This window comes from Filicampus tigris, chromosome 2 (assembly GCF_054856515.1).
Source record: "Filicampus tigris isolate MCC_2025a chromosome 2, RoL_Ftig_1.0, whole genome shotgun sequence".
In the NCBI taxonomy this organism is placed as follows: domain Eukaryota; kingdom Metazoa; phylum Chordata; class Actinopteri; order Syngnathiformes; family Syngnathidae; genus Filicampus; species Filicampus tigris.
In genome coordinates, this window is record NC_141218.1 from 14,103,559 (window position 1) to 14,128,063 (window position 24,505).

Genomic DNA, 24,505 nt, shown 5'->3' on the forward strand with positions numbered 1-24,505 from the left:
GCATTGTTTCGACCCAATTTCTTGTGTTCATTTAACCCCTAATTTTAGGTCTAAATTGAATTACCCAATTTGTTGTCTTCATTTAACCCTAAAAAGTTGGATCAAAACAGAATAACCCAATTTTTTGGTTCAAATTGATGCAAGTCTGGGTCGGTCCTTTTTTAACACAGCAATTGGGTCAAATTTAACCCCCAAATAGTTATTTTTGACCCAACTGTTTTTAGAGTGTATGGTCAGCTTTTGCCAGAGCGTTCTATACATAAACACAAACCAGTGAATTTGTCTGTGCGAGTGAACAGAAGGCCATAAAACAGAGAGTGGTGGGTGTTAAAGGTAGCACCGGTGACAAAATGCATGGCAGCGTGGTATATGGTGTCAGGCTTGTAGAGGAGACTTTTTGAAGCCGATATATTTGTACACTTAATTATGTTTAGCTGCTATAAAAGGCAGTTCAGCCATACCATTGGGCTTATTGCTGCACCGTCAACATCAGTTCTGAGGTTGACTTGATCATCCATTTCCAAGGTCCCCTCGGGGTAAGGCTTCTCAATTCTTTCATAGCCTTTCTTTTCTGCTTTCTTTTGTAGTTCCTGTGATGGAGAAACACACTACTGTCACAAAGATGCTTCATCATCAGCAAAAGTCAAGTTTTTAAAAGTTTGACTGCAGCAGTCACGCCGGTGCCATCAAAATAGATCATTACCTCTTCAAGAGAAGGGTCGCTCGGGATCAGATAAACATGAAGTGTCAGGAAGGTTTTCTTGGTCCTATATATCAACACTTTGCACTCCAGAGACACTGGAAAGCCGGCCAAGCGCCGAAACCAGAGAAGTACTCCTCTTGCGGAGAAAACTGGGTGTGGTAGCTTGACATGGGATGGTGTGACCTCGGACACCTTTTCCACAGTAATTCCATCATTATCTGAATGCAGAACTGCAAACTTTTCCATAATTGTAGGATCAGCGGCTGCACAAGAGAAAATGCAATATTGTTCATATTCACACTGTGAGACAATGTGTTTTCACTGCAGTCATCCTCACTTACTTGTGCTGATCCAGTGAGGCAGATAGACCTCTTCAAACTGCCCATCAGAAACTGTGATGTCCAGCAGGGGGCCTGCAGCCATGTACTGCATGGCCTTAATTTTGTTCTTGAGCTCCCACCATCGGCCAAAGCGGTACTTAAAGCCCAAATGTGAATCCTTACAAATCCAGCGGAGGCCCGAGACACTGCACTCAAATTTACCTGGCACGCAGATGAAGCTGGTGGGACACAAGATCATTATGGTTAACGAAAATGAACAAAATAACCGGAACTTAAATTGAAAAAAAAAATTCAATCAGAATCAGTGTTCAAAAAATTACTGGAAATACATTTATATTGACAAAACCAAAAATAACTCGCTTTCAGGACACAGGAAGATGTGTTTTTTAGTAAGACATAAAAACAAAGCCCATACAGGATGTGTTTTATGAATAGCTTTACTGCATGTTTTGATGCATCTAACCTTAGAAGCAGTATTGTGCACATCACTTAGTGCATTTCAAAAACTATCATTTTAAAAATGGGTCTTTATATTGCATCCTACGATGTGGAATGTTTTGGATCATGAGCTGTTCCTTTCCTTCTCTGTACATTTCTCTTCCTGTCGTTCTGGTACCAGTTGACCACATTGTTTTGCATTAATTGAATTTTATTGAAATATTTTGTTTCCTTCAGAGCGCTGTGAGAGTACTGAAAATGTGTTTCACCTGTACCAGGTACAACTACCATCATGACGCACGGATGGCTTAAGTTTAACCCATTCATCCTCTGCAATTGGAATTTGAGTGGACCACTTCGCCTGGTTAAAGGAAGGCAACATGAAATTAAAATGTGTTATTGTAATTTCAATCTCCATCGAATTTTATGGAATAAAATGTGCATTTCATTTGTTAATTACGGGATAAGATCAAGAATAAAAATAAAGGCAGACAATCGACATTTGGTAGAGGATGTACTTACTGTGGTCATTTCAAAGAATTTAGATGATGGATCAGTTTGCCTGAAAGAGGTTAAGAAGAAAACAAACTTAGATACTCATTCTAAATAAAACAAAAGGCTTACAAAATTGTGTTTGGTGTGTGCCCAGGCAAATTGTTTTAAATCTTCAGTACCTATCCCCAAAAACTTATTCTAATGTTGCCAATGGTTTGATGTTCTGGTACATCATATGCACATGTAAATACCTGGAAATAAAAACTGAAATGATGTTCTCGTCTTTACCAGAGCTGGGCAGTCCATCCCTGGGCCCGGCCGGATGCCCATTTTTGGGGCGGAGGGCTGGGGGTTGACAAATCTAAAAAAAATGGCTGGACTAAGCATGGCCGGAAGTGGATTTTAGTCCGGCCCACTAATCGGCCCTCATGCGTGTGACGTGCTCGCGAGGCGGCCAAATTTAATCTCAGCCTTCTCGGTGAAAGGCTTCTTTTTAGGCTTCTTTCGAAACAAATTGTGTCCGGTTAGGAAAATCAAGCTGCGCGCAGCACTCAAGTATTACACTGGCACATCATGCATTTCCCTACTTCCGGAAATACGTCGTATCAAACCTGCTGTGTAGTGGTTTTCCCGGCATGCTTTTATTTTGACGGCAGGGAAGTGTGAAGGAGGGGAGTGTGGAAAATGGGTAAATTGTTGCTTGCAGACTTGTCGTCTGTTGGACAAATAAATGATACAATACGACAAAACCAACCCCATGGCTCGCAATGTAAGTATAAGTACACGCAGCTGGGTTGTTGCGTCTTTCACAACTTAATAACTTGGAGAAGTCTCGGAGCTCAGCTTCTTTTTATTGCGTAGACGGCATTCATTCACAGACGAGTTGAATCATTGATAACACTTGAAATGACATCACTCCGCGCACGTCGCGGTGCACTGAGGAAATCGCAAGGCGAATAACTACGCCTGGAAAAGTAGGTTCATACACTACATGGGTAAGTACGTGAGAAAGTGCCGTGTTTGAAGCGTGTCCGCAGCGGGTTTGAATAGTAAGTTAGCCAGCTAATTGTCTTTAAATAAACCTCGTTGATCGCAACGGGGCGGGGGCCGACAATGTTTACGAATATGGCCGGGGGGGTCGCAGCCGGAAGGGTACCCAGGTCAAGGATGGAGGGTTGCGGCCCGACGGGCAAAAAATGGTCAAGTGCCCAGCTCTGGTCTTTACGTGTCAAACCCAAATTTGTTCAGACTAAAGCAAAATAAAAGAATTGACGTCACAAAGTCGCATCGAAAACTCTCGCCTTTCACTGGCATAAAGACTTACATTTTCATTGGGTTGACCGTTTCTGGCTCCTGATCCTGAAGGATGGTGGAGAAGATCAATTTTTCTTCGTCAGATTTCAGATTATCAATGAGTCTCAACATCTTCTCGTGAGGGCTGTGGATGGCTTTGATATCATCACTTACAGCCACTCCCCTCAAACTGAGCTTATTTATTATTATGTCAACATCTCCAGCTCTCTTGATCACCATGTCTTCATTTTGATCAACAGAGACGTGCCCTGTGGAAAGGAGGAGAAAAGGTTTCTACGTCACAGTTTGTTATGGATATTTTGTGTTCAAAGTAGCAGTGGTAGTTAGCATTGGCTTGATTTCCTCAGACCAGTAGACTTGCCTAATGTGATATGTGCTTGCTTTTAAACTGTTACTGTTATTTTTGCTACAGGATACCTTTTGTACTCAGTTGTGACCCAATTGTCAAAACATTCTTGGAGTCATTTTGCTGCGCGACCACTTGGTTCATAATTGTTCCATGTTTTCTCCATTTGTGAATGTGGAAATTGTTGGAAATGGTTTTGTAACCTTTTCCAAACTGTTTCCAAAATGTTTTATTTTGAGCTATTGTAGCCCACTTGTTTTGGTCCAATACGTACTATTTAAGTGATTTCTTCATTCAACACATTTGACGATTATCAGGACTGGGTGTGGCCAGTGAATTGAACTCTTTCTAAGAACAGTGGTTAATGGTTAACACTAGGGATGTAACGATTCGCTCAAGCACCGATTCGATTTTAGATTTTCAGTTCCCGATTTTCAATTCGATTCGATTTGAAAAAAAATCACTACCATGCTTGTTTCTGTGCGCTAGTGTGGTTCTGCAGCCATCCATAAACGCAATACGCAATGATGTTTGGCGCAAGCGCATAATTTGATCTGGACCTTCAAAATATGCTATGCATCTGGAATGAAAAAAAGTTTAAAGACATCATTTTCTAGATGAATTTAATCAAACCGACTATTGGTTTTATCGAATTGATTAAACGATTAATCTGTTCAAATTAATTTTCGATTAGTTGTTACATCCCTAGTTAACACATGATTTGACAAGGGGAGGAGAGGGTAGGTTGGGGTTGTAATGAATTGCATTTAAAAAATGAAATCATAATAAAGAAACTGTTTTGTATTTACTCATTATTTTGTCAAAATTGGATTGATGATCCAAAACATTTACTGTAGGCATGATGAATATGCAATGAGAACTCAGGAAAGAATCAAATGTTTTGTGAATGGCGAATGGCATTTCCGCGTTGCGGACATCACATTAACGTGAAAATTAAAAATGTTTCCAAAGTTGGATGTAAGTGTTTTTCACAGGACAGCGACGATATAATAAATGTGTCAAACCTGAAAAGGACACATTGTGAATAATAAAGGTAGATTTTGTCATTACAGTGCTAAAACCATAGTTGCATCCGGTTGATAAATATCGGCATGTCTGAAGGTCACTAAGGAAACTTTCAACTCACCATACAGTCGCGGCTCTATACGTCTCAAGAAATGCAACATCTTCTTGCTTGCTTCTGGACCTTTTAGGCCAACGAAATGATTCAGCTGGAACACCATACTTCTGACATCAGGGTTCAAAGAGATGACTATACTTTTTTCCGCTGGACTCAAAATATGATCCGCTTCAAGATCATCCATCAGACTAAAAATAACACTCTGTGACACAAGATCAAACCGAAACCCTGGAAGCTTTTTAAGTTTTTGAAGCTTTAGTAGCTCTTGAAGATCCAAATGTCCATGGTAATCATCATCTGAAAACCAATGCAGACAAAAAAAGTCAAGTCAGGAAAATATACAGTACTTTCATTCCCAAGTGCCCATTAAAGGGCCTCTGTAATTTAACAAACATTGGCACTTATTTTATGGTTCTGGACTAAAAAATGATGTCTGCAATCATCCGTCGCAGGTAGGATACTAGCTCATTTAAATGGTAACTCAGCTAAAGCCATTGGGAAATCAGAACGAGACTTACGTCTACTTGTGCCACTGGTGCCGCGAATGCCGCTGCTGCCACTGGTGTCGCTAGCGCCGCTGGTGCCGGTTTCTACAAACATGCGGTTACAAATTTATAGATGTTCTTTTAATACTGGCTTCATATACCTTTGCGATCTAATTCTCGCGGTTAAAGTAACAATAATTCTTAGTGTATGAATAGTAGTTGCAGTAGTAGTACTAGTGACTCATAGTAGTAGTAATACTGCATGTACAGTGGTGTAAATAATTACAATAATTGCTCACTTATCCCCAAAATGATCTACCTCCAATTTATATGGTTGTTGTTTGTTGATTAGGTATAAAGATAGTTCTGTCAAAATCATGAAAAAAAACCCTTCAAATTAATTTTTCTGAAATGTTAATTTGATTGAATTAAATAGTATTATTAATTAGTGCTGTCAAATGATTAAAATATTTAATCGCGATTAATCACATTTTTTTTTGTAGTTAACTCACGGTTAGTCCCTTGATCTTTCTGTCCCATTATTTTCTTGAATTTTAACATGAATAAAAGGGGGTTGGATTAACGCCGAAAATAACGGGCTAAACTGACAGCCCTATTGATAATAACTAATAACAAATAACTAATTATATTATGATAATTATATGACAATAATAATTTAACCCCAAGAAAAACGCAAGTTGCTACTTGGTAGAGAAACCCTTGTTGGCAAGCACAGCGGTGAGACGTCTCTTGTCGTTGGTCAACTTTGCACAAGAAGGTGACAGAAGATTTTCACTCCCGTCCCATCCCACTTTCGCAGAAAAAAATACCGTACCGTCCTATAGTAAAAACACAAAAAAATCATGTCCCAGTGAAAACAACTCCCACTCCAGAGGGAGGCTTTTTTTTCCCCCCGACTGGATAGACTAGACTTGCAAAAGCGCCAACACTTAGCAACATTCTCATTCCCTCCATGGTGGAGGAAAGCGGGCCAAGAGAATTTGGCCTAATAGCACTGGATGCAAGACCATACATATTGGGTGTTTTTGAATGTTAAAGATGTAAGTTTAATGATCGCTTAGCACATTGTTTAAAATGTGTTTTTCCTAATGATGACATTACCATATATGTGCGTAGAATTGTATTTAAACAACACAATATGCTTTTTTCAGTTCATTAAAAGTAATAGAGAGTCAATTTTATGTTGTACTTTTGACATATATTTGTTTTATTCCCATTATCAATAAACGTCCATTTGAAAGTGGAGTTGTTTTTTAATCGGCAAATTTATGAATTCAACGGGGGATGAAATAGATCTTTCCTCCTTTTATAGGAAATAAAATAATAAATATAACGTGTCACATCACACACAAACAGAATGCACTGAAAATAATGAAGGTTATTGAAGGAACCTTACATGACTTAAGCATAATATCTAAAGGAGAGTTTCAACTCACTGTCAACTTTAAAATGACTTGGCTTTCGGGAAAACTTCCTCTTCTTGCTTGCCGTTTGACCTTTGCGGAGAACCGAATGAATCAGTGCTCGTTATCTTTTGCCATCTTTTGTCAGCATATCTTGTATCTCTTGTAAATGACAGGTACTCAAGATATGAATATGATATGAGTAAGATGATTAGTAATGAGTAGTCGTAACAGGAGTAGTAGTCGTCGTAATAGTAGTAGTAATACTTGATGTACAGGGTGGTGTAAATAATTGCAACAATAATTTGTTCACTTACAAAAAATGTACTTACGGAATTTAAAAAGAGAAGGATTCCTTTCCTTCAGGAAATACAACATTTTACAGCTTGCCTCCGGACCTTTGTGGAGGACCAGGTCAATCAAGAACTTTGCTCGTGCTCTCACATCAAGTTGCGGCAACTCTAGCTTTTGAATTTCGAGGGGATTCATGACGTGGGCTTTTAAAAGATCCTCCGATAGCTGATGTAGAGTATCAATTGACACCTGTGATATAAACTCAGACCTCAACCGTTTAAGCTCCATTTGTCGGGGGTCATCTGAAAAACAATGTGAACAGAAAAAGTCAGGTCAGATAGCTCAGACAGGGAGAACATGCGATCAACCCCAACTTTTCATTAATCAACATTATATATATATATATATATACTTTCTCTCTCTCTCTCTCTCTCTCTCTCTCTCTCTCTCTATATATATATATATATATATATATATATATATATATATATATATATATATATATATATATATATATATATATATATATATATATATATACGATTTGAATATATATATATATATATATATATATATATATATATATATATATATATACGATTTGAATATATATATATATATATATATATATATATATATACGATTTGAGCCTTCAGGGCATCTGTGATATCATTTTCTGTTGACAGAAGTGATAAAATGGCCGACCCTTGAGATGGCTACATTTTGCTGCTTGACTCCTATTCCACAAACACAATATTAATCAGAATGCCGTGTTTCAACTAGGGGGGCCTGCATAGAACATATTCTTGAAAAAAAAATGTTTGGGTTGACTTCCCTCTTCAATTGAAAAAACAAGCATTGGATTCAACTCACACAAACAGCCCCTCAGCCAGCACAAACGCATACACGCGCGTCCGCGCATGCACGCCCGCACGCACGCACACACGCACACGATCATTTACATTGGATAATTTACTTTATTACATTTAATAAAGTATTTGCATGAGAAAATCAATCCTCTTATTCATGTTAAGGTTATTAAAATTCAAGAAAATAATAGGACAGAAAAATCAAGGGATTTTTTTACAATAAATAAAATGTGCGATTAACTACAAGTTAACTATGAAAAATGTGATTAATCACGATTAAATATTTCAATCGATTGACAGCACGAATATAAGTGTGTGTTGATGTGTGTGTGTGTGTGTGTGTGTGCGGGTGTGGGGGTTTGTGTGTGGGGATGTGTGTGTGTGTGTGTGAGTGGATATATTTACTAGCGATGTCAAAATTACAGTATTAACTATGGAGACTAATTTAAATTTTCTAATGCTTAAAAAAAAAAAAAAATATATATATATATATATATATATATATATATATATATATATATATATATATATATATGTATATATATCAGTTAACTCCGTTTTTTTTACTTCCTGTGGCAGCTGACCTCTGCTCACTTTGCAGGAGAGTCACTGTCAAAAAGAGGGACTTTTACGTAGTTTTACTTTAAAAAGTTGCTCCATGGCTCATTGGAGAAATCCATGATTTGCGCACTTTGCAAAAGGCCAATTCAAATACCATATTAGTTGTACGTCTTTGGTCTATCGTTGAGCAGTTGTATTTGACAAGAAAATAATCGTATTGAAGAATCCAATAAAGCTTTGAATGGAAATATACTTTTCTTTTTTTCCAGATTTTTTTCCAAGATTCTAACTCAAGTAAATATCAGTTCCAAGCTTCATAAAAAAAATGTAATTGAATAATATGATTAATCATGGTCAATTTTGGAAAATTTTGCCATTAATTAGTTACATTTTTTTAAATTGCTTGACAGCACTAGTATTCATGTTACTGTTAGCTGGCTACTATTCAGTTTCAAGATTACACATACATGCCGACCGCCTTACGAGGCAGGGGCATGTGGTGCGGACCAGTGCATACTGGGTAATGTAGTCTAGCCGCAGGAGTATGACTTATCGCAAGGTGCAAGACAAAAAGAGAACACGAGAGAGGCGGCTGTGGGCTCATGTAAAGTCCCAGTACGCTGTAAAAAGTCCCGGTACATTAGAGGCAAACATTGATGAGTGCGGGTACTCCGTAATGGTGAGTACCAGCCCACTTAAAGCACTGCCTGTTATAAAGCTTCCTCAGAACAGCTGTTGTATAATAGTCATTATTTTTAAGGAACGTACTATTTATGCAAAAGCACAGACCTCAATTTTGACCTGAACACTTCATGGACATGGGCATACTGAGAAATGAGGTTCAAATTGTTTGCTGACTCAAAATGTGTCGTCGGAGAAGCTCAACTCCTTTTTCCATAATCATGTCGAATACTAGCTCATTTAAATGGCAGCCCAGCTAAAGTCGTTGAGAAAACAGAACAAGACTTACAGCTCCTGGTGACGCCGGAGCTGCTGGAGCCGCTGGTGTTGCCAATGCCAAATGCTGGGTCGCCGGAGTAGCTGGAGTCGGTGCCGGCGTCGGTGTCGGCGGTGCCAGCGGGGAGGGAGGTGCTGCTGCTGCGCTGTTCTAAAAAGATGCAGGTTCAAATGTACAGATTTTTTTGGGGGGGCGCGGGTTGGGGTGGTTGGTGGGGGGACGGACTGATGGACGTCTGACAGACTAACTGAGAGACAAATGATGGAATGATGGAATGACCAACTGACGATTTCAATTCGGTTTGTCACGAACAATGACGGACTGACCAATGACGGATGAGTACCCAGGCTGCTGAAGGATGACGCTGGACGGAACAGCAACATTTTGTAAAATGCCACTTCTGCTTTTTTATTCATTGACATGCATATGTTTTGAATAATATCTTCATTCTATTCCCATAATCAAACACCCACTCGGACCTGCAGGGCTTGCTCTTTTTAAGACAGCAAATTTACAAATTCAGCAGGGGATGACATAATCATTTGCTCCACTCTAGATAGGAAATAAAAAGTGAATATCATGTGTCACACACAAAGAGAATGCGCTGCAAATAATGACGATATTTTTAAAATCCACCTTACATTGGTTAAGTATGGTTGCTATAGGGCAGTTTCAACTCACCTGGGCACTTTCAAAAGAATAGGATCTATCCGCTTTAGGGGAATTATTATTATGAACCTCAACCTTTGTGGAAAACTAGATGAATCAGAGACCACGTTTGTTTTTTCGTGTCAGGATATCTTGTATTTCTTGTATATTGTGGGAACTCAGACATGAACATAACATGAGAAAGATGATTAGTGTTTGAGTAGTAGTTGTGTTGTAGTAGTAGGAGGAGGAGAAGAACTAGTATTACTGCATGGACAGTGTTGTGTAAATATTTGTAACGATTGTTCATTTATATAAAGAAATAAAAAAGTTTTAAAACAGCATGGTTGAGAAGAGCAGTTTCACCAGGGTCATTATAAGGATTAGGATCTATTTGCTTTTGAGGAGATGTCTTCTTCCTGCTTGCTAGTTGACCTGTGCGGAGAACCAAACGAATCAGAGACCGTACTTGTTATCTCATGTCAGGATATATATCTTATATCTCTTGTATATCGCGTGAACCCAAGACATGAACATGACATGAGTGAGATAATTAGTGTTGGAGTAGTTGCAATAGTAGTAGTAGTAGTAGTAGTAGTAGTAGTAGTACTGGCAATAGTAGTAGTAGTAGTAGTAATACTGCATGTACAGTGTGTAGGGGTGTAACGATTAATCGAAAATCAACTTAAAATCGGTTAATTGGAACGAATCAATTAATCGATTCGATAATTTGTAAATCGAGTTGGTTAAATTCATCTATAAAATGATGTGTTGAAACGTTTTTTCATTCTATCTCTTAGCTTTATGAGACTCAACAACTTCTTGTTTGGTTCTGGACCTTTTTGGAGGACCAGATCAATCAGAGACTGTGCTTGGTGTCTCCCATTAGCGCTCTGCAACAATATCTCTCGTATTTCCCCGTGACTTAAGACAATAGTGTTTAAAAGATCGTCAAACAGCTGATATAGAAGTGAAAATGACACCTGAGATACAAACTCAGGCCTCAACCGTTCAAGCTCAATTTGTCCAGAGTCAACTGAAAAACAACGCAAACAGAAAATGCCAGGTCAGATATCTCAGACAGGGAGAACATGCCATCATTCCCAAGATTAACACAAACACATAACATTAGTGGAATTCATTTGTTACAATTCCAGAAAATAAAATGTTGGAAATTTCAAACTGTATACAGCAACGGGACAAATGACCACCATCATTGTTCCCTCTAAACTGCGTGCGTGCAGCCTCTCAGCGCACACAATGACGCTGGCGCGCACCACGCACACACATTACATTTCGACACACGTTCCTTCATTTCCACCCCAGTTTGATCTACAAACAGGATGGTGTCCTGTTCCCACTTCACTTACCGTTTCGGTAGTGCGACCGATCAATTGTTCTACTATAGGTGGAAGCATACATTGACAATTTTTTATGTCTTATTAAATGACAAGTTTTCCATTATTTATGAGTGGACAACGTGGGACCATATTTATACAGATTCTATTGACACTTCATTATGCTTAAAATGACCTGTGTGCTAAAATAAAAGTAAACTAGGGCTGATTTTGATTGGTGTCGCAAATCTCTATTCTATTTTGTTAGGTAGGGGGTATTGATTTTTCTGTAACATATCTACATCATGGAACATGTTCTGATCTCAGGTTGTGGACAGATGTAATACTGCTTTGGCCGGCGTGTGCATATCTGATGTGCTCACCAAAGTGTGAGGAAGGCTTCTCAGACGCACGGGAAAATCCAGGCCCGAGTATCATTGACGAGATTCTTCTTATTACTAAAAAAAAAAAAAAAAAAAAATGGAAAGAGCAAATCAAAGGATAATAAATAAAGTCAAGAAAAAAACAATACCATGTTTTTCAGACTTTTAGTCGCTGCGGAGTGAAAGTTGCACCAGTGAGAATTCTGGTCTCATCTGCATAGTGCTGACATGATACCAAGATTTTGACTTCGATACTACTCGAGATACCTCCATAAAGCACCTCGATACTGCTATGCAAAAACTTAAAAAGTTAAACCATTAGTTAAAAACAGTGGAATAATAAAATCCAGTCAACATTGACCGGACTCTTCTTGTCACAAAAAAAAAAAATGTTTTTTAAATGGAATGAGCAAATCAGAGGAAAGTACTCTTTATCCAAAAGCACAGACCTTAATGTTGACCTTGGCCGCATTATTGACCTTAACACTTTTGTTGGGAAATGAGTTTCAAGATTTACAGTTTATGGTGCCACTGCTGGCACTGGAGTCACAGGCGCCGGCTTCGTCACTGCTTAAACTGATCTCCGCCAAAAAAGGAAAGCTTTTGTCCACATTTAGCGCTGCCATAATAAAAGAAAAAAGACAAATGACACAGTGTTGCTTAAATACCCTACTTTGAAACCCTAACCCTAGTTTGAAATCCTAATCCTAGTTTGAAACCCTACATTGAAACCCTAACCCTTGATTGAAACCCTAGTTTGAAATCCTAATCCTAGTTTGAAACCCTACATTGAAACCATAACCCTAGTTTGAAACCCTAAATGGAAACCTTAACGCTGGCTTAAATTCCTACTTTGAAACCCTAGCCCTAGTTTGAAACCCTACTTTGAAACCCTAACCCTAGTTTGAAACCGTAGTTGGAAATCCTAACCCTAGTTTGTAAACCCTAAATGGAAACTGTAACCCTAGTTTTAAACCCTACTTTGAAACCCTAACCCTAGTTTAAATCCCTCCTTAGAAACCCTAACCCTAGTTTATAACCCTGCTTTGAAACCCTAACCCTAGTTTGAAAAACTACTTTGAAACCCTAACCCTAGTTGGCAACCCTAGATGGAAACCCTAACCCTAGTTTGAAACCGTAATTGGAAAGCCTAATCCTAATTTGAAACCCTAAATGGAAACTGTAACCCTAGTTTAAATCCCTACTTTGAAACCCTAACCCTAGTTTATAACCCTACTTTAAAACCTAAACCTAGTTTGCAAACGTAGTTGGAAACCCTGACCCTAGTTTGAAACCCTACTTTGAAACCCTAACCCTAGATTGAAAGCTAGTTGAGAACCCTAACCCTGGTTTGAAACCCTACTTTGAAACCTAAACTCTGGTTTAAACCCCTACTTTGAAACCCTAACCCTAGTTTACAACCTTGCTTTGAAACCCTAACCATAGTTTAAAAACCCGACTTTGACACCCTAACCGTAGTTTGAAACCTCTACTTTGAAACCCTCACGCCAGTTTGAAACCGAGTAGGAAACCCTAACCCTAGTTTGAAACCCTATTTTGAAACCCTAACCCTAGTTTGAAACCATAATTGGAAACCTGAACCCTAGTTTGAAACCGTAACTGGAAACCTTAACCCTAGTTTAAAACCTTAACCATAGTTTGAAACCCTGGCTGGAAACCCTAACCCTAGTTTGAAACCTTATCTGGAAACACTAACCGTTGTTTGAAACCCTAACCCTAGTTTGGAACCCTAGTTTGAAACCCTAACCCCAGTTTGAAACCCTAACCCTACTTTGAAACCCTAGCTGGAAACACTAACCGTTGTTTGAAACCCTAGCCCTAGTTTGGAACCCTAGTTTGAAACCCTAACCCTAGTTTGGAACCCTAGTTTGAAACCCTAACCCTAGTTTGAAACCCTAGCTGGAAACCATAGCCAAGTTTGAAACCCTAACCCTACTTTGAAACCCTAGCTGGGAACCCTGACCTTAATTTGAATCCCCTTGCCCTAGTTTGACACCCTAACCCTAGTTTGAAACCCTAGCTGAAAACCCCTAACCCTAGTTTGAAACCTTAGTTGGAAACCCTAACCCTAGTTTGAAACCCTGGCTGGAATCCCTAACCCTAGTTTGATATCCTAGCTGGGAACCCTAACCCTAGTTTGAAACCCTAGCTGAAAAACCCTAACCCTAGTTTGAAACCCTAGTTGGAAACCCTAACCCTAGTTTAAAACCCTAACCCTAGTTTGAAACCCTGGCTGGAATCCCTAACCCTAGTTTGATATCCTAGCTGAGAACCCTAACCCTAGTTTGAAACCCTAACCCTAGTTTGGAACCCGAGCTGAAAAACCCTAACCCTAGTTGGAAGCCCTAGCCCTAGTTTGAAACCCTAACCCTAGTTTGAAACCCTGGCTGGAAACCCTAACCCGAGTTTGAAAACCCTAGCTGGAAGCCGTAAACCTAGTTTGAAACCCTAACCCTAGTTTGGAACCCTAGCTGGAAACCCTAACCCTGGTTTGAAACGCTAGTTTGAAACCCTAACCCCAGTTCGAAACCCTAGCTGGAAAGCTTACCCTAGTATGAGGCTTTAACCATAGAATGAAACCTCAACCCTAGTTTGAAACCCTAACCCAAGTTTGAAACCCTAGCTGGAAAACCTAACACTGGTTTGAAAACCTAATCCTAGTTTGAAACCCTAGCTGGAAACCCTAACACTAACTGGAAACCCTAACCCTAGTTTGTAACCCTAGGTTGAAACCCTAACCCTAGTTTGAAACCCTAACACTAATTTCAAATCCTAGCCCTAGTTTGAAACCCTAGCTGGAAACACTAACCCTAGTTTGAAACCCTAACCACAGTTTGAAACCCTAGCTGGAAACCCTAACACTAGTTTGAAACCCTAGCTGGAAACCCTAACCCTAGTTTGAAACCCTAGCTGGAAACCCTAACCCTAGTTTGTAACCCTTGCCCTAGGTTGAAACCATAACCCTGTTTTGAAACCCTAGCTGGAAAACCCTAACCCAAGTTTGAAACCCTAGTTGGAAGCCCTAACCCTAGTTTGAAACCCTAGCTGGAAACCCTAACCCTAGTTTGAAACCCTAGCTGGAAACCTTAACCCTAGTTTGAAGCCCTAACCCTAGTTTGAAACCCTAGTTTGAAACCGTAATGCCAGTTTGAAACCCTAGCTGGAAACCCTAACACTAGTTTGAAACCCTAGCTGGAAACCCTAACCCTAGTTTGAAACCCTAGCTGGAAAACCTAACCCTAGTTTGTAACCCTTGCCCTAGGTTGAAACCATAACCCTGTTTTGAAACCCTAGCTGGAAAACCCTAACCCAAGTTTGAAACCCTAGTTGGAAGCCCTAACCCTAGTTTGAAACCCTAGTTGGAAACCCTAACCCTAGTTTGAAACCCTAGCTGGAAACCTTAACCCTAGTTTGAAGCCCTAACCCTAGTTTGAAACCCTAGTTTGAAACCGTAACGCCAGTTTGAAACCGTAGCTGGAAACCCTGACCCTAGTTTGAAACCCTAGCTGGAAACCCTGACCTTAATTTGAATCCCCTTGCCATAGTTTGACACCCTAACCCTAGTTTGAAACCCTAGCTGAAAAACCCTAACCCTAGTTTGAAACCCTAGCTGGAAACCCTAACCCTAGTTAGAAACCCTAACCCTAGTTTGAAACCCTAACCATAGTTTGAAACCTTAGCTGGAAACCCTAACCCCAGTTTGAAACCCTAGCTGAAAAACCCTAACCCTAGTTTGAAACCCTTGCTGGAAACCCTAACCCTAGTTTGAAACCCTGACCCTAGTTTGAAACCCTGGCTGGAAACTCTAACCCTAGTTTGAAACCCTAACACTAGTTTGAAAACCTAACCCTAGTTTGTAACCCTAGTTTGAAACCCTAACCCTAGTTTGAAACCCTAGCTGGAAACCCTAACCCTAATTTGAAACCCTAACACTAATTTGAAATCCTAGCCCTAGTTTGAAACCCTAGCTGGAAACCCTAACCCTAGTTTGAAAACCTAGCCCTAGTTTGAAACCCTAACCCTAGTTTGAAACCCTAGCTGGAAACCCTAAGCCTAGTTTGAAAACCTAGCCCTAGTTTGAAACCCTAACCCTAATTTGAAACCCTAACCCTACTTTGAAACCCTAGCTGGAAACCCTGACCCTAGTTTGAAAACCTAACCCTAATTTGAAACCCTAACCCTAGTTTGAAACCCTAGCAGGAAACCCTAACCCTAGTTTGAAACCCTGAGGCCAAGTTTGAAAACCTAGCTGAAAACCCTAACCCTAGCAGGAAACCCTAACCCTAGTTTGAAACCCTGAGGCCAAGTTTGAAAACCTAGCTGAAAACCCTAACCATAGTTTGAAACCCTAACTCTAATTTGAAACCCTAATTCTAGTTTGAAACCCTAGCTGGAAACCCTAACCCCAGTTTGAAACCCTAGTTGGAAAACCTAACCCTAATTTGAAACCCTAACCCTAGTTTGAAACCCGAGCTGGAAAGCCTAACCCTAGTTTGAAACCATAACACTAATTTCAAACCATAGCCCTAGTTTGAAACCCTAGTTTGAAACCCTAACCCTAGTTTGAAACCCTAACACTAGTTTGAAACCGTAGCTGGAAACCCTAAATCTAGTTTGAAACCCTAACCCTAGTTTGAAACCCTAACTGTCATTTGAAACCCTAGCTGGAAACCCTAACCCTAGTGTGAAACCCTAACCCTAATTTGAAACCCTAGCTGGAAACCCTAACCCTAGTTTGAAACCCTAACCCTAGTTTGAAACCATAGCTGGAAACCCTAATTTGAAACCCTAGCTAGAAACCCTAACCCTAATTTCAAACCTTAACTGGAAACCCTAACCCTAGTTTGACACCCTATCCCTAGTTTGAAAACCTAATCCTAATTTAAAAACCCTAAACCTAGTTTGAAACCCTAGCTGGAAACTCTAACCCTAGTTTGAAACCCTGACCCTAGTTTGAAACCCTAGCTGGAAACCCTAACCCTAGTTTGAAACCCTAACCCTAGTTTGAAACCCTATCTGGAAACCCTAAACGTAGTTTTAAACCCTAACCCTATTTTGAAACCCTAGCTGGAAACCCTAAACCTAGTTAGAAACCCTAACCCTAGTTTGAAACCCTAGCTGGAAACCCTGACCTTAATTTGAATCCCCTTGCCATAGTTTGACACCCTAACCCTAGTTTGAAACCCTAGCTGAAAAACCCTAACCCTAGTTTGAAACCTTAGCTGGAAACCCTAACCCTAGTTAGAAACCCTAACCCTAGTTTGAAACCCTAACCATAGTTTGAAACCTTAGCTGGAAACCCTAACCCCAGTTTGAAACCCTAGCTGAAAAACCCTAACCCTAGTTTGAAACCCTTGCTGGAAACCCTAACCCTAGTTTGAAACCCTGACCCAAGTTTGAAACCCTAGCTTGAAACCCTAACCCTTGTTTGAAACCCTAGCTGGAAACCCTAACCCTTGTTTGAAACCCTAGCTGGAAACCCTAACCCTAGTTTGAAACCCTAGCTGGAAACTCTAACCCGTGTTTGAAACCCTAGCTGGAAACCCTAACCCTTGTTTGAAACCCTAGCTGGAAGCCCTAACCCTTGTTTAAAACCCTAACCCTACTTTGAAACCCTAGCTGGAAACCCTAACCCTAATTTTAAAACCTAACCCTAATTTAAAACCCTAACCCTAGTTTGAAAACCTAACCCTAATTTGAGACCCTAACCCGACTTTTAAACCCTAGCTGGAAACCCTAAACCTAGTTTGAAACCATAAGCCTAGCTTGAAACACTAGCTGGAAACCCTAACCAAAGTTTGAAACCCTGGCTGGAAACCCTAACCCGAGTTTGAAAACCCTAGCTGGAAGCCGTAAACCTAGTTTGAAACCCTAACCCTAGTTTGAAACCCTAGCTGGAAAACACTAACCAAAGTTTGAAACCCTAGTTGGAAACCCTAACCCTAGTTTGTAAACTATAAAACTAGTTTGAAACCCTGGCTGGAAACCCTAACCCAAGTTTGAAAACCTAGCTGGAAACCCTAACCCTAGTTGGAAACCCTAACCCTAATTTGAAACCTTACCCCTAGTTTGAAACCCTAGCTGGAAACCCTAACCCTAGTTTGAAAACCTAACCCTAATTTGAAACCCTAACCCTAGTTTGAAACCCTAGCTGAAAACCCTATGCCTAGTTTGAAACCCTAGTCGTATACACTAACCCCAGTTTGAAACCCTAGCCGGAAACCCGAACCCTAGCTGGAAACCCTAACCCTAGTTTAAAACCCTGACCCTAGTTTGAAACCCTAGCTAGAAACCCTAACCCTAGTTTGAAACCCTAACCCTAATTTGAAACCCTAACCCTAGTTTGAAACCCTGGCTGGAAACCCTAACCCTTGTTTGAAACCCTAACCCTAGTTTGAAAGCATAGATTGAAACACTGGCCCTACTTTGAAACGCTAGCTGGAAACCCTAACCCTAGTGTGAAACCCTTTCCCTAGTTTGAAAACCATAACCCTAGTTTGAAACCCTAGCTGGAAACGCTAACCCTAGTTTGAAACCCTAGTTGGAAACCCTAACCCTAGTTTGTAAACTATTAAACTAGTTTGAATCCCTGGCCGGAAACTCTAACCCTAGTTTGAAACCCTAGCTGGAAACCCTAACCCTAGTTTGAAACCCTAACTCTAATTTGAAACCCAAGATGGAAACCCTAATCCTAGTTTTAAAACCTAACCCCAATTTGAAACCCTAACGCTAGTTTGAAACCCGAACTCTAATTTGAAACCCTAATCCTAGTTTGAAACCCTAGCTGGAAACCCTAATTCTAGTTTGAAAACCTAAAAATAATTTGAAACCCTAACCCTAGTTTGAAGTTTCAAATTTCTTTTTGACTCAAAATGTGCCATAATCATCCATAATCTAGCTCATTTAAATGGTAGCGCAGCTAAATACATTGAGAAAACAGAACAAGACTTACAGCTTCTGGTGCCACTGGCGCCGGCTTCGTCACTGCCCCCACTGGTGCCCGCCACTGGAAACATGCAGTTTCCAAGTTATCGATGTTCTTTTTATTACTGGTGCGGAGTGAAAGTTGCACCAGTGAGAATTCTGGTCTCATCTGCATAGTGCTGACATGATACCAAGATTTTGACTTCGATACTACTCGAGACCTCCATAAAGCACCTCGATACTGCTATGCAAAAACTTAAAAAGTTAAACCATTAGTTAAAAACAGTGGAATAATAGCTCACAACTAAACAATTACAAATGCCGCTTATTTGGATTCAATCAAACAATTACCATAAGGATACTAATTAGAATACTTTGATCAAATAAAAAGTACATTTTGTACATATTTAAAACCTTTAGAACTATTGTCCCCCCCAAAAAAATTACGTTTACGTGAAATGTCGTCAACGGGAATCCTCGCGAAGAACACCAGTTGGCTCTCGACTGAATAAAGTTCATTCTGTCTCTTATTTGTAATTGAATTTCTTGTTTCTTTTATCTCAGACATTTTTTTTTTTTTTAGGTTATCATTACCTGACATGTTTCGGCGGAAGACTAATTAATATTCAAAATGCATACACTCGGAGCTTAGGTCGTTGTCTTTCACGCAGCCACTGGAAATAGAAATGTAATTCAGTCCAACTTGCAGGCCAGCGAGAGCTCAGGATTTCACGACACTACGCACTGGCATGCGTGGGAAATGTGGTCGACTTTCATCAAAACACTACCGCTTTTGTCCACATATAGCGCCGCCATAATCAACAAAAACTGACAAATGACACAGTGTTGCTTTAAATAGAGGAAAATAAGAAAATGGACCAAAATAATATTTGAATTAAAATCTATTGAACAAAAGTGCACAATGTTTCATTCTAAAACAACCTCTTCTAAAAGATTTCATGCAAATATATTTTACTTAAAAGTTAAGTACACTGGAACAGTAACGAACAAATGTACTATACTATAGAGGTTAATTTTGAAAAAGTTGCTTTTACTGTATGATACACCTGTTAGAAGGCTTCATCAGACGAAGAACCGCTGCAGACTGTAGTAATAATTACTTGTAAGGAAAGTACTCTTTATCCAACAGCACAGACCTTCATTTTGACCTTGGCCGCAATATTGACGTTGACACTTATGTTGGGAAATGAGTTTCAAATTTCTTTTTGACTCAAAATGTGCCATAATCATCCATAATCTAGCTCATTTAAATGGTAGCGCAGCTAAATACATTGAGAAAACAGAACAAGACTTACAGCTTCTGGTGCCACTGGCGCCGGCTTTGTCACTGCTGCCACTGGTGCCCGCCGCTGGAAACATGCAGTTTCCAAGTTATCGATGTTCTTTTTATTACTGGTTCATATACCTTGATGATTTATTTCTAGCAGTTATGGTGAGACTAACTCTTAGTGTTTGAGTATTAGTAGTAGTAGTAACAGTAGCATTGTACTGTATGTACTGTACTGTAAAACTTTACATACAATGACCAAATACAGAGGTGTCAAACTCATTTTGGTTTGCGTCATTTTGACTGAACGCATATAAAAATGTATGAGGTATGACAGTTTATGTGAACAGCTACACAACAAATTGATGATGTCACTAGTTTAAAAATCAGAAGCCAGTTAAAAACTGTTCAATTTGTTTGAAAAGGGGGATTGGCAACAAAAACGCTTAAAAAAAATAGTTTTAAAACAGTCAACTGTAAAAACGCCGCAATCAGAAAATGCCAGGTCAGATATCTCGGACAGGGAGAACATGACATCATTCAAAATATTAACACAAACACATAACATTAGTGGAATTCATTTGTTACAATTTCAGAAATTTCAAACTGTATACAGCAACGGGACAAATCATCATTGTTCCCTCTAAGCTGCGTGCGTGCGCAATTGCGCACTTCTCTCACCCTCTCAGCGCGCAAAATGACGCTGGCGCGCACCACGCACACACATTACATTTCTACACACGTTCCTTCATTTCCACCCCAATTTGATCTACAAACAGGACACCACACTATTCCCACTTCCCTTACCGCTTCGGTAGTGCGACCGATCAATTGTTCTACTATAGGTGGAAGCATACATTGACAATTTTTTATGTCTTATTAAATGACAAGTTTTCCATTATTTATGAGTGGACAACGTGGGACCATATTTATACAGATTCTATTGACACTTCATTATGCTTAAAATGACCTGTGTGCTAAAATAAAAGTAAACTAGGGCTGATTTTGATTGGTGTCGCAAATCTCTATTCTATTTTGTTAGGTAGGGGGTATTGATTTTTCTGTAACATATCTACATCATGGAACATGTTCTGATCTCAGGTTGTGGACAGATGTAATACTGCTTTGGCCGGCGTGTGCATATCTGATGTGCTCACCAAAGTATGAGGAATGCTTCTCAGACGCACGGGAAGATCCAGGAAACATTGACCACCAACTTCTTATTACTAAAAAAAAAAAAAAAAAAAAAAAAAAATGGAAAGAGCAAATCAAAGGATAATAAATAAAGTCAAGAAAAAAACAATACCATGTTTTTCAGACTTTTAGTCGCTGCGGAGTGAAAGTTGCACCAGTGAGAATTCTGGTCTCATCTGCATAGTGCTGACATGATACCAAGATTTTGACTTCGATACTACTCGAGATACCTCCATAAAGCACCTCGATACTGCTATGCAAAAACTTAAAAAGTTAAACCATTAGTTAAAAACAGTGGAATAATAAAATCCAGTCAACATTGACCGGACTCTTCTTGTCACAAAAAAAAAAAATGTTTTTTAAATGGAATGAGCAAATCAGAGGAAAGTACTCTTTATCCAAAAGCACAGACCTTAATGTTGACCTTGGCCGCATTATTGACCTTAACACTTTTGTTGGGAAATGAGTTTCAAGATTTACAGTTTATGGTGCCACTGCTGGCACTGGAGTCACAGGCGCCGGCTTCGTCACTGCTTAAACTGATCTCCGCCAAAAAAGGAAAGCTTTTGTCCACATTTAGCGCTGCCATAATAAAAGAAAAAAGACAAATGACACAGTGTTGCTTAAATACCCTACTTTGAAACCCTAACCCTAGTTTGAAATCCTAATCCTAGTTTGAAACCCTACATTGAAACCCTAACCCTTGATTGAAACCCTAGTTTGAAATCCTAATCCTAGTTTGAAACCCTACATTGAAACCATAACCCTAGTTTGAAACCCTAAATGGAAACCTTAACGCTGGCTTAAATTCCTACTTTGAAACCCTAGCCCTAGTTTGAAACCCTACTTTGAAACCCTAACCCTAGTTTGAAACCGTAGTTGGAAATCCTAACCCTAGTTTGTAAACCCTAAATGGAAACTGTAACCCTAGTTTTAAACCCTACTTTGAAACCCTAACCCTAGTTTAAATCCCTCCTTAGAAACCCTAACCCTAGTTTATAACCCTGCTTTGAAACCCTAACCCTAGTTTGAAAAACTACTTTGAAACCCTAACCCTAGTTGGCAACCCTAGATGGAAACCCTAACCCTAGTTTGAAACCGTAATTGGAAAGCCTAATCCTAATTTGAAACCCTAAATGGAAACTGTAACCCTAGTTTAAATCCCTACTTTGAAACCCTAACCCTAGTTTATAACCCTACTTTAAAACCTAAACCTAGTTTGCAAACGTAGTTGGAAACCCTGACCCTAGTTTGAAACCCTACTTTGAAACCCTAACCCTAGATTGAAAGCTAGTTGAGAACCCTAACCCTGGTTTGAAACCCTACTTTGAAACCTAAACTCTGGTTTAAACCCCTACTTTGAAACCCTAACCCTAGTTTACAACCTTGCTTTGAAACCCTAACCATAGTTTAAAAACCCGACTTTGACACCCTAACCGTAGTTTGAAACCTCTACTTTGAAACCCTCACGCCAGTTTGAAACCGAGTAGGAAACCCTAACCCTAGTTTGAAACCCTATTTTGAAACCCTAACCCTAGTTTGAAACCATAATTGGAAACCTGAACCCTAGTTTGAAACCGTAACTGGAAACCTTAACCCTAGTTTAAAACCTTAACCATAGTTTGAAACCCTGGCTGGAAACCCTAACCCTAGTTTGAAACCTTATCTGGAAACACTAACCGTTGTTTGAAACCCTAACCCTAGTTTGGAACCCTAGTTTGAAACCCTAACCCCAGTTTGAAACCCTAACCCTACTTTGAAACCCTAGCTGGAAACACTAACCGTTGTTTGAAACCCTAGCCCTAGTTTGGAACCCTAGCTTGAAACCCTAACCCTAGTTTGGAACCCTAGTTTGAAACCCTAACCCTAGTTTGAAACCCTAGCTGGAAACCATAGCCAAGTTTGAAACCCTAACCCTACTTTGAAACCCTAGCTGGGAACCCTGACCTTAATTTGAATCCCCTTGCCCTAGTTTGACACCCTAACCCTAGTTTGAAACCCTAGCTGAAAACCCCTAACCCTAGTTTGAAACCTTAGTTGGAAACCCTAACCCTAGTTTGAAACCCTGGCTGGAATCCCTAACCCTAGTTTGATATCCTAGCTGGGAACCCTAACCCTAGTTTGAAACCCTAGCTGAAAAACCCTAACCCTAGTTTGAAACCCTAGTTGGAAACCCTAACCCTAGTTTAAAACCCTAACCCTAGTTTGAAACCCTGGCTGGAATCCCTAACCCTAGTTTGATATCCTAGCTGAGAACCCTAACCCTAGTTTGAAACCCTAACCCTAGTTTGGAACCCGAGCTGAAAAACCCTAACCCTAGTTGGAAGCCCTAGCCCTAGTTTGAAACCCTAACCCTAGTTTGAAACCCTGGCTGGAAACCCTAACCCGAGTTTGAAAACCCTAGCTGGAAAACCTAACACTGGTTTGAAAACCTAATCCTAGTTCGAAACCCTAGCTGGAAAGCTTACCCTAGTATGAGGCTTTAACCATAGAATGAAACCTCAACCCTAGTTTGAAACCCTAACCCAAGTTTGAAACCCTAGCTGGAAAACCTAACACTGGTTTGAAAACCTAATCCTAGTTTGAAACCCTAGCTGGAAACCCTAACACTAACTGGAAACCCTAACCCTAGTTTGTAACCCTAGGTTGAAACCCTAACCCTAGTTTGAAACCCTAACACTAATTTCAAATCCTAGCCCTAGTTTGAAACCCTAGCTGGAAACACTAACCCTAGTTTGAAACCCTAACCACAGTTTGAAACCCTAGCTGGAAACCCTAACACTAGTTTGAAACCCTAGCTGGAAACCCTAACCCTAGTTTGAAACCCTAGCTGGAAACCCTAACCCTAGTTTGTAACCCTTGCCCTAGGTTGAAACCATAACCCTGTTTTGAAACCCTAGCTGGAAAACCCTAACCCAAGTTTGAAACCCTAGTTGGAAGCCCTAACCCTAGTTTGAAACCCTAGCTGGAAACCCTAACCCTAGTTTGAAACCCTAGCTGGAAACCTTAACCCTAGTTTGAAGCCCTAACCCTAGTTTGAAACCCTAGTTTGAAACCGTAATGCCAGTTTGAAACCCTAGCTGGAAACCCTAACACTAGTTTGAAACCCTAGCTGGAAACCCTAACCCTAGTTTGAAACCCTAGCTGGAAAACCTAACCCTAGTTTGTAACCCTTGCCCTAGGTTGAAACCATAACCCTGTTTTGAAACCCTAGCTGGAAAACCCTAACCCAAGTTTGAAACCCTAGTTGGAAGCCCTAACCCTAGTTTGAAACCCTAGTTGGAAACCCTAACCCTAGTTTGAAACCCTAGCTGGAAACCTTAACCCTAGTTTGAAGCCCT

General features: G+C 39.9%; 1 protein-coding gene across 4 annotated transcripts in view; it reads right to left on the reverse strand.

Moving 5' to 3' along the window:
• Nucleotides 1-24,505, reverse strand: part of LOC147151500 (uncharacterized) — a 37,209-nt gene that overhangs the window by 4,185 nt on the left and 8,519 nt on the right. Inside the window, exons 3-18 of one of the 4 annotated variants that reach the window (XM_086013745.1) lie at nt 21,645-21,746; nt 21,128-21,196; nt 19,999-20,052; nt 18,711-18,764; nt 11,738-11,812; nt 9,382-9,519; nt 7,020-7,283; nt 6,721-6,780; nt 5,297-5,368; nt 4,785-5,075; nt 3,302-3,539; nt 2,005-2,044; nt 1,752-1,843; nt 1,045-1,262; nt 704-966; nt 462-590 (exon numbers count right to left, since the gene is read on the reverse strand). In XM_086013745.1, the coding sequence (XP_085869871.1) occupies nt 462-590; nt 704-966; nt 1,045-1,262; nt 1,752-1,843; nt 2,005-2,044; nt 3,302-3,539; nt 4,785-5,075; nt 5,297-5,368; nt 6,721-6,780; nt 7,020-7,283; nt 9,382-9,519; nt 11,738-11,812; nt 18,711-18,764; nt 19,999-20,052; nt 21,128-21,196; nt 21,645-21,746 (2,159 nt within the window). Of the gene's footprint in view, nt 1-461; nt 591-703; nt 967-1,044; nt 1,263-1,751; nt 1,844-2,004; nt 2,045-3,301; nt 3,540-4,784; nt 5,076-5,296; nt 5,369-6,720; nt 6,781-7,019; nt 7,284-9,381; nt 9,520-11,737; nt 11,813-18,710; nt 18,808-19,998; nt 20,053-21,127; nt 21,197-21,644; nt 21,747-24,505 lie in introns of those variants that run through there. The other 3 variants (XM_086013766.1, XM_086013756.1, XM_086013776.1) reach the window with 3 other exon arrangements.